General features: G+C 48.8%; 1 protein-coding gene across 3 annotated transcripts in view; it reads right to left on the bottom strand.

Moving 5' to 3' along the window:
* ACLY (ATP citrate lyase) overlaps window positions 1–15,550 on the bottom strand; it is a 28,031-nt gene that overhangs the window by 11,604 nt on the left and 877 nt on the right. For 2 of the 3 annotated variants that reach the window (XM_041426408.1, XM_041426406.1), the window contains exons 1-12: window positions 15,007–15,099; window positions 9,621–9,790; window positions 8,226–8,348; window positions 6,776–6,838; window positions 6,046–6,236; window positions 5,034–5,113; window positions 4,455–4,585; window positions 2,690–2,808; window positions 1,773–1,909; window positions 1,317–1,378; window positions 1,028–1,145; window positions 194–348 (exon numbers count right to left, since the gene is read on the bottom strand). In XM_041426408.1, coding sequence (XP_041282342.1) covers window positions 194–348; window positions 1,028–1,145; window positions 1,317–1,378; window positions 1,773–1,909; window positions 2,690–2,808; window positions 4,455–4,585; window positions 5,034–5,113; window positions 6,046–6,236; window positions 6,776–6,838; window positions 8,226–8,348; window positions 9,621–9,779 — 1,338 coding nt within the window. In that variant the 5' untranslated portion in view covers window positions 9,780–9,790; window positions 15,007–15,099. Of the gene's footprint in view, window positions 1–193; window positions 349–1,027; window positions 1,146–1,316; window positions 1,379–1,772; window positions 1,910–2,689; window positions 2,809–4,454; window positions 4,586–5,033; window positions 5,114–6,045; window positions 6,237–6,775; window positions 6,839–8,225; window positions 8,349–9,620; window positions 9,791–15,006; window positions 15,100–15,550 lie in introns of those variants that run through there. The other variant, XM_041426407.1, reaches the window with a different exon arrangement.

Raw genomic sequence — 15,550 nt, forward strand, 5'->3', positions numbered from 1 at the left:
GGCCACATTTTCTGCACGAGTGAGATGGGCATTGGGGTGTCCTCTCTGGATAAACCGCACCAGCAGAGCCACGTTTGTTTCCCTAAACCATCCTACCAATACACTAGTGGCCAAAATGCCTTTGCAGCCTGTTTGGACAGGCACTACCTTCAAGGCTCCTCACCCTGTCCCCTTTCAGAGGGAGGGAGCTCACCGAGGGGCTGCCACTGGCGTTCAGGAGGAAGTTGGCGGTGTGGGCTGCGGCGGGCGGCTGGTTGGGGATGGGCCGGTGGCCCAGGGCCATGCCCACGATGGCTGTCATGTGGGTCTCCGTGCCAAACACGTGGATGGGGATCCCTGTGGTCTTCCCTGTGGAAGTACACAAGAGCAGTCAGCATCCTCAGGGGAAAGCTCGGCAGAAAGCTGTGGAAACCCAGGGCACCGAGGGAATAGTTCTCTGTCTGCTCTGGGGTACCCTGACCCCCAGGGGAGCACTGACTTTGACTCTCATGCAAGAAGAAAGTTTCTTAGACTTCAAGATAGACTGGAATCCACAAAAGTGTGAAATAGATTATAGAGAGTAGTGTAGGTGTATCACTTCGAGAGAAATTTCGGTTTTGGGATTTTTAGTGTGTTGTGGATGGAAGCAAGATGGAGGGCACATTATGTCATCCTGGGTTTCTTCTTCATGCTTCTTCCTTCTTCATGGGTTTGGGTGGCATTTTGTAATTGGGCACAAAAGTCTGCATTGTGGGCTCTTTGGGAGTTATTGGGTTAAAAGAGAAAACAATCTAGGTGTCAGTTCTTAATTGGATAGTTTAGTCTTAAAGGACCTTGTAACAAGAGATGTTGGCCATTTTGTGCCTTCTACTGAAAAGCTGAACTCACAGTAGTGATAAGAATAATAAACACCTGAGTCTGAACATGAATTACTGTCTCAAGTGCCTTCAATCTAGACCCAGAGAAACCAACGACTGAAACCCCCAGAGAAAGCCAGTGGAAGAAACAAGATGCAAGAATAAAACTTAAGGACGAGCTTGGTCCTTACCAACTTCTCCCATGACACGTAACCCTTCCTGGTAGTTCGGGCCTCCTCTTCGTACAAAGATCCTCACCTCATGCTCCTTCAGAGGGCCTTGGTAATCCTTAATTGCTCTCACAATGCCCTAAAAGAAACACACAGGACAGGTGACCCAGGCAGCCAGACATTTACCCTGTCCCATCACCTCAAACTCCTGGAAGAGATGGACTATGAGCCTCAGACAAGCATGGAACTGGGAAGAAGGGCTGGGGGCTGACAGCTGTGTGTTTGCTGATGTTTGAGACTGGTCACTTACTTTGAAGGTGGCTGCTACATTGGTGAAGTTTGCAATGCTGCCTCCGATAATCAGGATCTTCCCTGAGGGAACAAACACAGGTAAGTGAAGCCATTTCAAGAGCAGAGTGCTCCTAGATCAGGAAGCAGTTAAGGACATCAAGTGAAACAAAGCTGCAGAGTAACCAGCTGTATTTAGCAGAAAAAACAACCCTAAAGCAGCTGAGTTTAGTAGAGCCTGCAAGATAAGAGCTTTGTACCAAGCAAGAATGTCTGATAAGGATCTCTCAGGCCCCATGAAAAACCACAAGTCCTCTCTTTGAAGCAAGAGCTGACAGAAATCCAGCCCTGATTCGTTCAGAAGGCAGAAGTACATTGAAAGCTCTGCCAGGGAAGGCTAAGCATAGTAACAGCCCAGATTTATCCAGGTTTTTCTGCCAGACAGGTTCACAGCTTTGGAATTGAGCAGCTCCCTTACCTTCTGGGTGCTTCTCTCGGGTCATGAGGGAGAGGATGGTTTTAGCATAGTCATAGGTCTGCTGCTCACTCGGGGCTCCTGAGTACTCCCCGTAGTTGGCCAGTTCATTCACACCCCCCAGGTCACAAATGGTGTCACTAACAGCACAAAAAGCAGTTATTTAAGATGTTAGGTTATCATTTGAGTCACTATAAAGTTCCTAAAGTATTTCAAATCTCTGGGGAAGTGGGATTCTTAACAGAGGGACAGTGCTGTCTGCTGAAAACAAAGCTGCCCTCATCTTGTTGCCAGCCACAATTAATCTTGTCATGCTCCCCAGAAGCAAACTCAGGGGCCACTACAACAATCTTATTACCCTCAACAGCCTCCACCCAGCTTGTTTCTTTGTAAGCCAGAAAGGAACTGTATATCTGTAAGAAATTGTACACAAAAAGCAGTTATTTAAGAGATTAGATATCATTTGAGTCACTATAAAGTTCCTAAAGTATTTCAAATCCATGGGGAAGTGGGATTCTAAACAGAGGGACAGTGCTGTCTGCTGAAAACAAAGCTGCCCTCATCTTGTTGCCAGCCACAATTAATCTTGTCATGCTCCCCAGAAGCAAACTCAGGGGCCACTACAACAATCATATTACCCTCAACAGCCTCCACCCAGCTTGTTTCTTTGTAAGCCAGAAAGGAACTGTATATCTGTAAGAAATTGTATCTAACCATAACCCTTCCAAAACTAAATTCCACAGCTGACACTATGTTCCATAGCCTGGTGAAATATCTGCACAGCATCATCACTCTGAACAGAGATCCCAAACAGTCATAGTACAGGAAAATGGCTTTAGGAGAGTCTACTTTCCAGAGGCTGCAGCAATTATGTTCTCCCAGCACATGAAATCCTCCTCTGGAAACCTCACTCCCATTACCTGTACACCACTGAAGCACCACCACCAGCCACCATGGTCCAGATCCTGCCTTTGGGGTTCAGGATTGTAAGCTTCAGGCTGGCCCCGCTCTTGGCATCCAGGTCAGCAATGTAGGCTTCCTGCAGAGAGAGCAGCACAACCTCAGCTTCCTCCTGCACCCTTTTCCATCCCAAGGGTTCATAGTGCTGGGTGCATGTGGAAACACAGAGCAATCACACCTCAGGGACAGCAGAGCTACAAACTCAGCATTTGCCAGGGACAGCGCCATCCCTCCATCACACAACAGGCACAAAATCTGAACAGAACTGTAAACTCTGTTCTGGCCTTGTCCAAGACTGAGACCTGAGGAAATCTAAAAATCATCTCGCCCATGGTGAGCGCTCTGGCTGTGCTGGAGCCAGGAACACAATCACTGAGAGCTGTAATTTGGCTCAATGTGGTGCCCCTGCAGCCCAGCGTGCCAGACTGCTGAGCAGCACTTCATCAGAGTTCATTAACATTCCCAGCAAAGACTCTGCCATAACAACCTTCCCAGGGACTCAGAGAGGGATGATTCAGAGACAAAAACTGAACTAATCCTTTTAAGAGCAAACGGAGTTGAGTGTTGGCATCCAGCAAGCTACACGGAAAGGAACAGCTAAATGGATTTTCTGGCAACAGTACAAAAACCTTCCAACTGAAGCATAATTATAATCATTCAAATGAAAAAGTCAGGACAGAAATCTTTTTGGAGAGAAAAGAACAGACCCTTGAAATAAGTAACAGAATAATTAAGGAGAGAGTTCTACTTCCAACAGCCTCTGAAGCTGCTGGGACCTGTCTGCAGCAGTGCTTGTGCATCCAGCAGTACAGAGCCAGGAAATTTGGAGAGGGAACAGGCACTGCTAGCTTTATTGTAAAGTGCTCATTGTAAATTGTCCTCACTTTTTGGAAAAATAGGTGCATTAACATCTTCTAAGTTCTAGAAGTGGTGATTATTTTCTCTGGATTCACCCTTGGATGCAGCATGTGCACACAGCTGCTGCTCTGCTCTCAGAACTGTCACTGAAACACTGAGGGAATGTCAGCTCCCACAGGGCTCCCAGTAACCACTGCTCCAAGAGAAAAATACTGATGCTGAGGGGAGCAACGTGGGCAGGAAGCACAAAAGGAAGCTCTGCACAGGCACAGAGCTCTGGCACACAGCTGACAAAAGATAAATATCAGCCTCCATTAGAAAATAAGTCAATTTTGAATTAAAGAACTGACCAAACAGAGCTGGGAAGCAACTGCAGTTCAGAGTGTGATTCTGAGCAATCCTAGGACTGCAGCTACTCATGGACAGCACTGCCAAGGGACTTGAGACACAGCAACAAAACCACTGGAAACAGCAACACCATGGATATGGTAATCACATATCCTCTGAACAGAGACATAGCTCTTTCCCAGGATTTTCCTGGGAAGCTGTGAGAAAGCTCAGAGAAAGAATTAAAACAATTATTATCTCAACCTCTGTACCTGGCAGGCAATCTCTGTTTGTCAAAGATGTTTACAAGAAGGAGTTGACCAGTAAGTGAGAGAAGATTCCTAAAGGCCAATCAGGTCTTAGGTCCACCACTGTTTCTGTAAGAACTGTGGATTTCTAATAACAAAGTGCCTTTTCATGCCTTCTGATGATGGAGTCTCTGTTTCACCTCTGTCTGTCCCTGACACCCCTTCAGTGATACATGGCATACAAGCAATGATAAATTCAGGACACAGAGAAGGAATTCCAGCTGTCACTTGCCTCAGGGTAAGCTTCCCTGCCAAAAGGAGGGGGGAACTCCACATCCCCCCACTTCACTTTGCAGATGTAGTCAGCCGTCGCGTCAATCTTCGCAGCCAGATCCAGGATGTAAACACCATCCTTAGTCACCACTGCAGTGAAAAACATCACAATTAGCTCTGGGCTGTACAGAGACATATCACAGATTTACTCCAACAGCTGGTACCACACAGGCATCATTGCAAAAGCCGGGTGGCTGCTGTTTCCCCTGGCACTGGGCAGTATTGACCAGCCCCAGCAAGTTCCCTGAGGAATTAACCAGTAACTGTGGCCATGGCCCAGGCTCTGTCTCAGGGGCTATTTTGTTCTACAGTGCAATTTCTATATTCTTCAGTTCTGCCTTAACATCTCCTTCAAGGGAATTTGTCATTTCCTCATTTTTAATTCACTGAATGAACAGCTCAAAGACAGATCACTGCCATGTCCATACTTTTGCACATGGCACCTGCTGCTGTTGTGAATTACAGAAGCAAAGGAAGGATCAAGAACACATTTCAGTAGCTCAGAACAGACAGTTCTGCTTCCCAAAATATTCATTACCTAATGGATTGATCTCAAGGTACGTAAAATACAGATCTTCATAAAGGTTGAACAGGCCACAGATGAAGCTGGCCAAGATGCTGGAAAAAAAAATTAACACAAGTTAATGAAAGCAGCCAAATCTAAGTACAGCCTGCTCTGTTCATTGGTATTAGTGGCATTCTGCAAATCTACTTGGCATCAATTTCTTTCATTCTCATTCATCTTCTCTGGATGAAGCCTGGGTGATGGATGACTCAAGGGAAGGAAGACCTTGATGACTCATCTTAATTACCCTCCACCAAACTCTGCTGAGGACACAGTTGCTCACAACTGTCAGAGCTGTGCTGTCTGATTTATCCCCCTATAAGACAGAAGCACATCTTTGCCTCCCTGCTGATACCCATCTTTGTCAGATCTGAGCTTCCTCAGCTGTGATGGGGAGGAGGCTGCAGTGAACTGGTGGAGTGACAGGCTCCTTCACCCTTCAGAACTGCACAATGTCAGCAAGGATTAAGCTTTGTTTGGAAAAATCATGACTCATATTAGGCTAACTAGATATGGGCACCTAATTGAGGGAGATGCAGAAGCCTTGAGATCCACAGATAAGCCTGCAGAAGGAAGAACAGGAGAATAACTTTGGAGATCAGGCCAGAGCAAGGGAAAGGGAAGTTCTGAATTAGCAGTCAGAGCCACATCTCATCACCAGTTCACTAAACAAAAGAAACTTCTGTGCTGGCACAAAGGATCAGAATTCAGCACATGTCTCCAGTCTCAGGTTGAGACCTAAGCAGGCTGACAAGTGCTGCTGCCAAGTAAAGGCTCAGCACTAGGAAACCTTATTTTTGGGTTTTACAGGCAGCTGAGATAAGGTCACAGAGCTTGGATTCAGAATGCATGGCATATTCTGGAGACCAGCAAGAAGGGCAGGAGGGTGAGCTTCAGGGTTAAGAAAATAGAGGGATGTGGCACTGAGACAAAAGAGAGCAGCTACTGCATGGCTGCTCCTACCCAAAACTGCATCTCTACTTACTCCTTCTTGTCAGCTGGTGCATGCTGCAGGAGATGCTTCTTCACATCTGATTCATTGAGCTTCTCATCCACTGCCACGAGCAGCTTCTGAGCTTTGGCATCCACATCTCCCACATCCACACCCCCCTCGTGGTGGAAGAGCACATAGTCTCCCTCACGGGCAGCATAGATGCACACATAGAACTCTTCCTCCTGTGCCACACAGCAGGGACAAGGATTTAGCAGTGACCCTAAAAGCTCTTGTGACAGTGCTAGGATTGGGGAGGCTGAGCCCAAGTCAAGCTTCCCAAGAAGCAGCAGTGCTAGAGTGGCCCTGACACTGAGAAAGACTCACCAGTCATTTTTATTTGAATCAGGAAAAGGAAACAGTGATATTATCTCAGCAATGACTATAATTAACAAAAAGATCAGTGTGCAGAAGTGTCTGGCAGGCCCTTCTTCTAATTGCAGTTTTATTTGTTTTATAGTGCCCCTGCTATGATGTATTCTCTTAGGAGTTTTCATTGCATTGGCAAACTGATTAAAAAATTATGAAGAATATGATGGTGTATTAATTTATTTTCTATTTAAAATTTCAGTAGGGAAATACAGAAGATGTTTTTGCCTGGAGTGTGCAGCAACACTGTCAGCTCAACAGCACACTCCCAAACTTCTGCTTTCTCCTCTGTACCAATCCAGCTAAGCATGCAAACCCAAAAAGATTTAAAAGCCTGCTTTGATGGTGTACTAACCTGCTTGTGAGGGACGAAGGGTTCAATCAGAAAGTTCTTCAGGACTCCCTTGGCATTAGCAATCTGGGGACAGAAAACAAGATAAACACCCATAAACACTTGTCCAGCACATGGAAAGCTTTGAGAGTTAATCAGCACTGCTCTAAAATTGCTCCCTCTGCCTGCTGCACTCCTCCCTGTCCAGCACAGCACTCAGCACTGGCACCCCAGGATATCTGCTTACAGGAGTCAGTCACCTTTCCCATTCCTAACAGGACAGAGGGGTATCAGAATTACACCAGGACAGCTGCTCTCCTCTCCTGTCCCACAGACAGCTCTGTCACTGGGCCCTGCTCAGCACAGTGAGGCACAAGGGCTGGAGAGGACTTGGAGTAGTGGAAAATTCAGAAGTGAGGAATTCCTGAGCTAGTGGCAGGAACAGAGGCCTCAGAGCCTGAAATGGTATCAGGGAGCACAGAAGAGCAAGAGAATCCTTTAGCCTCTTCTTATGGGTGCAGGAACTGTTCTGTGTAGGCAATTTCCTGTTATCCAAACCCAAAAGACACTGGGAGACACTCCCTGCTTCTGAGGACACCAGTAGTCCCGAGTCTGTGGCCCAAACCTTGCTTTTGATATGGTTGTTGTGTTGTGCTAAAGGAGTAATTTCCACACCCATGGTTTTCCCAACAGGGAGCACTCACAGTGCTGCTCCTGCTGTTTCCCAATTCCTGCTGCACAGGCTCAGAGCCAAATCAATCTCAGCAGGGCCAAAACCATAAATTCCTTGAGGCAGCACAACTCCATCAGCTCCCAACACGCAGCAGCAGGGATGGCAGGCACTTCATTATCATTAGCTCTGCACTGTCATTCCCAGGAAAATAAATAATACGTGGTAGCACTGTATAGGAATGTGCCCCTTGTTGATGGAGTGACAAAACTATCCTTTGTCCCCTTATAAAGGAAATAAGCCCAGAAGTTTCTCTCCTCAATTAGGTGAAAAGGCATCTCATAGGATCTGGGGGACTTGACCTCAAACTTCAGGATAGCTAATTGGATGGAAGCCAAAAAGTCCAGCCTGAGCAATTTACTAGAAAAAGAAAAGAACAAAAACTAATGGCTTTTGTGAGGTGTTTTACCAGGAGCAAGAACCTCTGGCACCTGGCTCAGTTTTTCTCTGTAAAGAGTTTTGTTATTTTGCCTTTTATTAAAACCTTTTTGTTTCCAACACTACCACAGAAGCCATCCTGCTGATTTTATGCCTTCTGAGGTAGCTGAGCTATCTTGGGTGTGAAATACATCTCCAAGAGCTTGTGAGACCTGGCTTGAGGAGACCCATATTTCAGCACTGAGTTAAAATAAAGGCCTGAAGTAACACTCAGTCATCAGCCAAAACACAGGGGCTGGCTGCAGGAGAGAACCAGGGATTTTACAGCTTTTTTTCCTGTCCTGGGAACAAAAGTGAAGAACTCACCGTGGTTTCCTGGCCCAGGCGTTGCTTGAGCCAAGCCTTCACCTGATCCAGAGTGAGGTTAATCCCAACCAGTCCAAGCTTCCCACGTCTCTTAATGAGCTGGTCTGGCTTCACCACTAAACGCTGCAGAGGTTGGGCAAGAGATTCAAAGGAAAAAGCATTAGAAAGTGACTTTGGTCGAGTGGTTCTCTGCAAATAGTGAAGTAAAAAGTTAAATCAGTTCTGCACAGCATCCATCCTTGTAAAATTCCTTTATTCTTGGCAAATCCAGCTCCTGGTACAATATGCCTGCAAGTTTGGGTTTTCTTATGCTGTACTTTGAGAAAAGCTGTCTTGTTTCTACTCAGCTGTAAGCAGGCATCGGAGGCTGAGGTGACAGCTTGTTCTTTTTTTGATGAAAAACCCAATAAAAGTCATGACAGACACAGACAGTCGCTCACAAAAAAAAAAAAAAAGCAAAAAAAAAAAAGCCAGGGTCATGCACATTTCAGCCAGCTGACTGTGCCTCTTGACAAGATACCCATGGGTAGCTGCTCCTGGGTTACATACATCTCTAGCTTGCAAATATCCTTTTAAAGAACCAAACTAGAACTGGGTGTCATTTTCCTGTACCACTGACATGTCCTGGAACTTCAGTAACTTAAGAGTCAGAACACACTGTGCTGCAGGAAAGGACACTGAGCATGGTCTTGCTGTTGGACCTGAAGCCCTTTCCAGCCTTACAGAACCTGTCCTAAAGGCCCAAGAGCAACCTTGCTCCCTTTCTGCCTTCCTGCAAGGCTTTCAGAAGCACTGCTGATCTCCTCCTGCAGTTCATTCAGGCACTTGAGCATGGAACATCTAATTAGTGCAGGGCTTCTATCAGTCAGTCAGTCAAGGACTATGAGACATTCACATTCTCCAGCCAATGACTTAATATAATTAACCACTGGAAAAGAGCCAGCTTGGACAGCTAATAAAAAAGAGCTCTGGGTATGTTTTCTCTACAGAAAGTGTGAGGATATGAAACACAGAGATAAATGATTTTGCACTGAAAAATTTTATGAAGGAAGTTTTCCCTGACATTTTGCTTGGATTCAAAAAAACTAAGCAGTGTCCTAACTTGACATGGGGAGAGTACTCCCCCATTTCAGAGAGCAAGGCTTTGACATCTCTGCCTGAATCAACCTCCTTCACCTTCTGTGCAGTTATGAGCAACTGCTTCACAGCTCTCTCTGCTCCTGTACTTCAAACTCCTAAAGGAATAATCAGCCCCCATGAAGTGATACCGAGCCTTGCAGAAAGATTTGTTGTTTCATCAGGCTTGGGAGTAGCAGCAGCAGCAGCGACTGCTCCTTCAGGAAGGCTCTGGAGCAGTGCTCAGGGGCTGCAGGAAGGCAGTCCTGCTGTCCTTACCTCGCTCAGGAGCCAGGGGTGGTCCTGGGTGAGCCGTGCCCAGTCCGTGGCTGGCGTGACCCGGGCATACTTGAAGCGGTTCTGGATGGCAGAGGACGTGCAGATGTATTTGTACAAGAACTCCTTCCCTGTCTGCTCAGAGATGGCTTTGGCTGACATGGCTACCTAGTCTGGATGGGGAAAAAAAACAAAAATCCATGAGGAACAGAGCCCTGTTCTGGCAAAGAACTGAGCATCACTCAGCTCAACACAAACCCAAGGCAAACCAATTACATGTAAGATCATAAAACTCCCCAAAATAAGCAAGAACTACTCACTTTGCTTAAAACTTCTACCCCTTCCCTCCCCTGCCATGCACACTGGGCTGGCTTTCATCCAGCCCTGTCTGCAGAATCCCTGCAGCTTGTCCCAGCCACCACCAAGCCTTTCCCAAACCCACAGCTTGGAGCATCCCCTCACATCCAGGGCAGCACCCCAGGACTGCTCCTGGTGTAACCCACCTAGCCCTTTTCCTGGTGCATTTCCAGGGAGGGATCCCCTCCCTCCCACTCACTTCTCTAAGGTATCCCATATCCCCAGCCAAGCCTGACTGTGGGCATGTCAGCAATCCCCATCCCTTTTCTAAAGGGAAAAGAAAACACTGCCAGGATTACCAAAACTAGAATAGGTTTACATCACTGTTTTTTCTTGTTTCAGAACCAGATTTCTTGGAAAGAGCTTTACATCTGAGAGAATAAGACGCTCAAGACAACAACAAAGATGAAGTTTAGACAGTTTGTTTTCGTTTTGGGGTTGATCTTTTTAAGAAAAATTCCAAATTTAATCCCTTTCCTATGGATGGTTTTCTTTTCTTTTCGAGTATATTCCAAACTGATGTAAGCAAATGATTTCTGGCCTCAAGAGTGCAACTACTCTTTTTGGTAAGGCGTCAAAGATCCATTTATTTTTAGCTGCCATAAACACTTATTTAAAATAATACTTCTTCCCAGTGACCCTGTCTGCATGTGTCACACACCAGAGCCGAGTGCTGTGACCAGCCAGCAGGTTTGCTGTGTCTGGGGGTCAGACTGCTGACAGGGAGGCTCAAGCAGCAGCTCCTCCTGCATTTTAAGTGACTGGGGTCACATCACTGTCTCCCAAGCACTGCCAGTGTGGCAGCAAGCAAAAGCACCCTTGGGATGGATTCTGGGAGAGCTGCAAAGCAGAGGTGCACCAACACAAAAAAGAGGAATTCAGATTCCACCTGAGCACCTGGACAGCCAAGTACTAGAACTGCTCAGTGAGACTACCTGCCCTCACAAAACACATACCCCACTGCAGAGGGAAACAGTTAACAAATTCCAGTTATTTCTTGTGCTGCCCTCTGGGTAACAACCATTAGTAATCAGCTGGGCTATTCATCCTATAAGCAAACACAGAATAGGCAGCGATTAACTAGCCATAATTAAAATAAAGAACTTTTCTCCCTAGAGCAGAAAGGAGGAGGTGGGTCCATCCCAACTCCTACTCCATAGTAGAAGGCAGGTTGCATTCCCTGAGCTTCCAAAACCAACCAGGTCAGACTAAGTGCTATTACTGGAAGCTGATAACTGTGCTTAAGGACCAGCAGTCAACTTTGCCAGTGCCATCTTGTCAAATGCAATTCCAGGGTTAAAAATCACAAAGCTACAGCAAAGGCAAAAGACAAAAGTGCAGTCCCACTTTCAAAGAGTTCTGATGTAAAACCCGAACAGGATTGCAGCACAGCTTCCAATTTAATCCCATTTCAAAACAGCATCTGGCAATGTTTCTGCAGCACCCCATCTTTCATCAGACTCAACCCCCCCTCCTGCCACTAGGAACACCTGCCCCAGCTGCCTACTGAAACAGCTCTGTTAGTTTATTAGCCCCAAGGTGGCCTGACAAGAGAGGAGCTCTTGTGAGCAGCCAGAGGACACCAAACCCCAAACCAATCCTGCAGGCACACACAGACACGGTCCCACAGGCACCACAGCACTGCCCAGCCACACACACACCTCATCTGTACTGCAGAGCCCAAAACTTTCCACTGGAATTTGTACTTTAGGCAGAGCTATTTCTGAGAGCAAACCTGCTCCCACAATACCTGCAGGCACCATTTGTTCTGCCTGAGAGGGAGCTGCAATATTCCTGCTTCAAACCCCTTCAAAATCCATCAATTCCACAATCTGCTCAGGGCCTGTCCCACAGAAACAGTGTCACATCTCACTGCAGCAGAAGCAGATGGCTAAAAGAAAATGGTAAACATATTTCTTTAAGAAACCTATTTGTCATTTCTCCAGGGCATCACAGAGCCTCTGAACAGCACTGCAGAACTTCAGTCCACAATTACAAATTAAACCGCTCAGGCCGATGCTGGCTGTGCCAATGAATACCCTGCAATTGCAGGACACTGGAGCTAGGCTGTCCCTCAGGTCTTATTAAAAACAGTCCTGTAAAAAAACCTCCGTGGGAACAAGTGATATGCATGGGATTCCCTAAACCTGAGGGTCACAAAGCAGAGCTGTTCCCTTTCCAGAACCATTTCTGGTCTTTTTTATGTTGCTCCATTCTGCTGCTCCTTTGGTTTCCCTCACAACTTCATCACCTCATTTTTGCAGTAACACTACTGGGGTAAAGAAAGGAAACTACAAAATTCTTACAATAGCAGCAGATGAAAAATAACACCCTTGTGTCATGGCAACAGAACAGCAGGAATGAGGCTGTTCTGACCTTATCTGCCAGAGTTTCACATCTCCTAAACATTAGCAAGTCTTTAATCACACCCCTCACTCAGTTTTTCCACTGTTCTAACCCTGCCTTTCTCGTGGGACAGGGAGTACAAAGCAATTGCTTCAGTCTGCTGAACTGTTAAGCTAAGAGATCAGCAGGAAAATAATCCATAGGGCATCAGCAATTCCTGGCTGTGTGTGCTCGTGCAGGTCCATTAACTCACTGCATCTGCTCTGCTAACACCAAGCAGGGTCACTACAGAGGCAGAGGAACTGAATCTCCTCAGTTTCCCAGGAATGAGACAGGTTCAAACTCTCATCTGTCAGAATTAATCTTATTTTCAGTCATGTTAGCACCTGCAGTGCTGGGGAGAGCAGAGGCTGCACCTCTGAGGGTAAACTCAGGGAAAATTTCCTTTTCTCTGCCCAGAACAAGCTGTGGGAGGGATAACAACGTTCTCTTCCACTGCTCTGTTCAGCACTCATTAGCCAAGACTGATCTGCAATTTTCGCAGCATTTCAAGCCCCAGACCTTGCACCCACCACACACAGGGGCAGATTCATGTCAGCAGGACAAGTGCCACAGATTTCCATGAACGATTTGTATTCATTAAATGAGGCTCCAACACCAACAGCTTCCCTGCAACACCTCGGAGACATTTCTCTCATCATCCATACTCACTGATTCAAAAAGAGCTGAATTCCAGCTTTTGCTAGCAAGTAAGTGACACGGATTAAATCACATTTTCAGGGGCTCAGCAGCACTTATTCCCTCAAAACATCACCTGCCAAATAGATGCAAATAAGTTGATGCTTGGGGAAAGTTTCCTGAGTGTATTGACAAAGAAAATCAGCAGGATGGTGGCAAGGCAGGCAAGAGCCCTCGAGCTGGATGTTGTGTTTGCTGTGACACAACTGGTATATCTGCTCCAATATATCAGCAACAAGCTGAAGGGTGCACCCAAAAAATCCAAAGGAAACACAGATGGAGAAACAGGGAGGCATTCCTGTCACAGAACTCAGGTGGAGTCTCCCTGACTCCCAGGAGATGAGGGATGTGGCACTGCTCACTGTGACACGGTCTGCTCTGTGAGGGGAGAAAAAGTATTACAGACATTGATTTTGTTTGTTTTTCTTCTAACCAGAAGAAGAGGTGTAACTCAGCTTCACCAGTCTGTGTTCACACAGAATGTGGTGCTCACACATGGAATTCTCTGAGATCCAGATTGGTACTGTGCTCCAGTTGCACCAGAACAACCCTTCAGACCAGGAGGAAAGGACTCCTTCTCCAGGGAAGGCTTGACACCCACTCTCCCCAGAACTGTGTCAACAAACCCACACCATAAAGCAGCCCCTCCTTTCTGGGTAATTTATTAACACAGTTCAAGCCAAGCCAGTATTTTCAGCCCATGGCAGCATGAAAAATTACATCAGCTCCCACCTGGCAGACCCGTGTGTTTCATCAGAGGATGGTGAGGGCTCAGAGCTGCAGCCAACATGAGGTCATGGTCCCCCAGCTGTGGTTGGGAAATGCTGTGTGGGGTGATGCAAACAGGTGCTGCATGCCCAGCTCTGGGGGAGGCTCCTGCACACACAATCTGAGAGAAACACGGCAGCCAGGGAGGAGCACAGACCATGGACTGGTTACATGTGGCTAACACAGACCCGGTGGGCACCCAGTGCCACAAGGGGGAATTTGTGAATCCTGTCATTAAAGATCATCTTCTTCTGCACCCTCAGGGCTCCTTAACAAGCTTATTCCTTAAATCACATGCACAGTGAACAGCAGTAAAGGGCTCCCTGGCCACCATGGCTGGGCAGGACTTCCAACTGTGGCTGTCCTTGTTTGGGAACCACTTCAGGCAGTGCTGGAAGCATGGGAAGAGCCCTGATACCTGGAGAGAGCTGCAGAGTCTCACAGGACACCCAAGAGGGTTTGGGCAGCAGCACCGGAGCGCAGAGCTGATACTCTGAGCTCCAAACCTGCTTAGGGATCAGAAAGAATACAGGCATCCAAAAACAGGCTAGTCAGGGCGCAGCTCAGTTTTCAGCCTGCAGACAACAAACTGTCCAACACAGAGAAGGGAGAGTCTGCAGAGCAGGATGAGAATTTCGAAAGCAGCAAGGCAAACAGGAGGTGTTTGCAAGCAGCAAACAGGACAGCTGGAACCCAGCCGGCCGTCCCGGCAGGGGAGGGACGCACGGGCTGTGCACGCTCGTACAGGAACGGCGCGATCCCGACACGGGGCTGCTCCTCCAGGATTTTCCTCATAGCACCGAGGAAAGCGCTTTGGCCAAAGCCCCCTCGCACCAGGGGGAAACAAAACGCGTAAAGCCGGAGCCTTTGCCGTCCCCGGGGTAATCCCTGCGCCGGGACCGCCGCACACCGCCCGTGCCCCAGAGCCGCCCCGGCCATCAGCACCGCTGCCCGGAGCCCCCGCGCGGTCGGCAGCGAGGGGCTCCATCCGCACCGCCCCGGCACACCCGCCACTCGAGCGAGCCCGGCCGCTCCCTCAGGCTGCGGGCCGCTCCCGGCGCTCGCCCGCCATGGGGGCCGCGGCCGGCCACAACCGGCGCGGCTCCCGCCCCGGACGCGTGGGCGCCGCCGGCAGAGAGGCCGTGCGAGGCGCCGGCGCTGCAGCCGCCCCGGCACTCACCTGGGCCCCGCTCCCGCCCCGCTCCGCTGCCGCTCCGGCCCCGCTCGCGCCGCCGCCGCCGCCTTTTGTTCGCGGAGCGCGGCCTCCCCGGCCCATCGGGCTACGGCCGCCGCCGCCGCCCATTGGCCAACGCCGCTACCACGTGCGCGTTGCCTGAGCGCCCGCCGCGCAGCCATTGGCCGCCGCCGGTGGGGTGCGGCCGCGTAGCCTTGTGGGAGTCGTAGTTCCGGCACCATCGCCACGCCCTCGGCGGAGACCGCGGCCGTGACCCCCCACGCCGGGCCCGCCGCCGCTGACGTCACCGGCCACGATGACGTCAACAGGCCCACCGGCCAGCGGTACCGGCGGCGGGAGGTGCCGAGAAACCTCCCACGGGCGTGCTGTGCCCGGCGGTACCCACGGGGCAGCGGCGGCATTGCCAGAGCCCGGTCACCGGTGCCTCCCGCAGCACCGGGAGCGTGCTGCCTGTGCGCCGCTCCGTTTGCTCACAGCCTGTCGGGACAGCCCCACGGCTCCGCCGCTGCCTGGGAACCCCCACCCCACG

The sequence above is a fragment of the Onychostruthus taczanowskii genome, unplaced genomic scaffold (assembly GCF_017590055.1).
Source record: "Onychostruthus taczanowskii isolate IOZ18803 unplaced genomic scaffold, ASM1759005v1 scaffold91, whole genome shotgun sequence".
NCBI classification, from domain to species: domain Eukaryota; kingdom Metazoa; phylum Chordata; class Aves; order Passeriformes; family Passeridae; genus Onychostruthus; species Onychostruthus taczanowskii.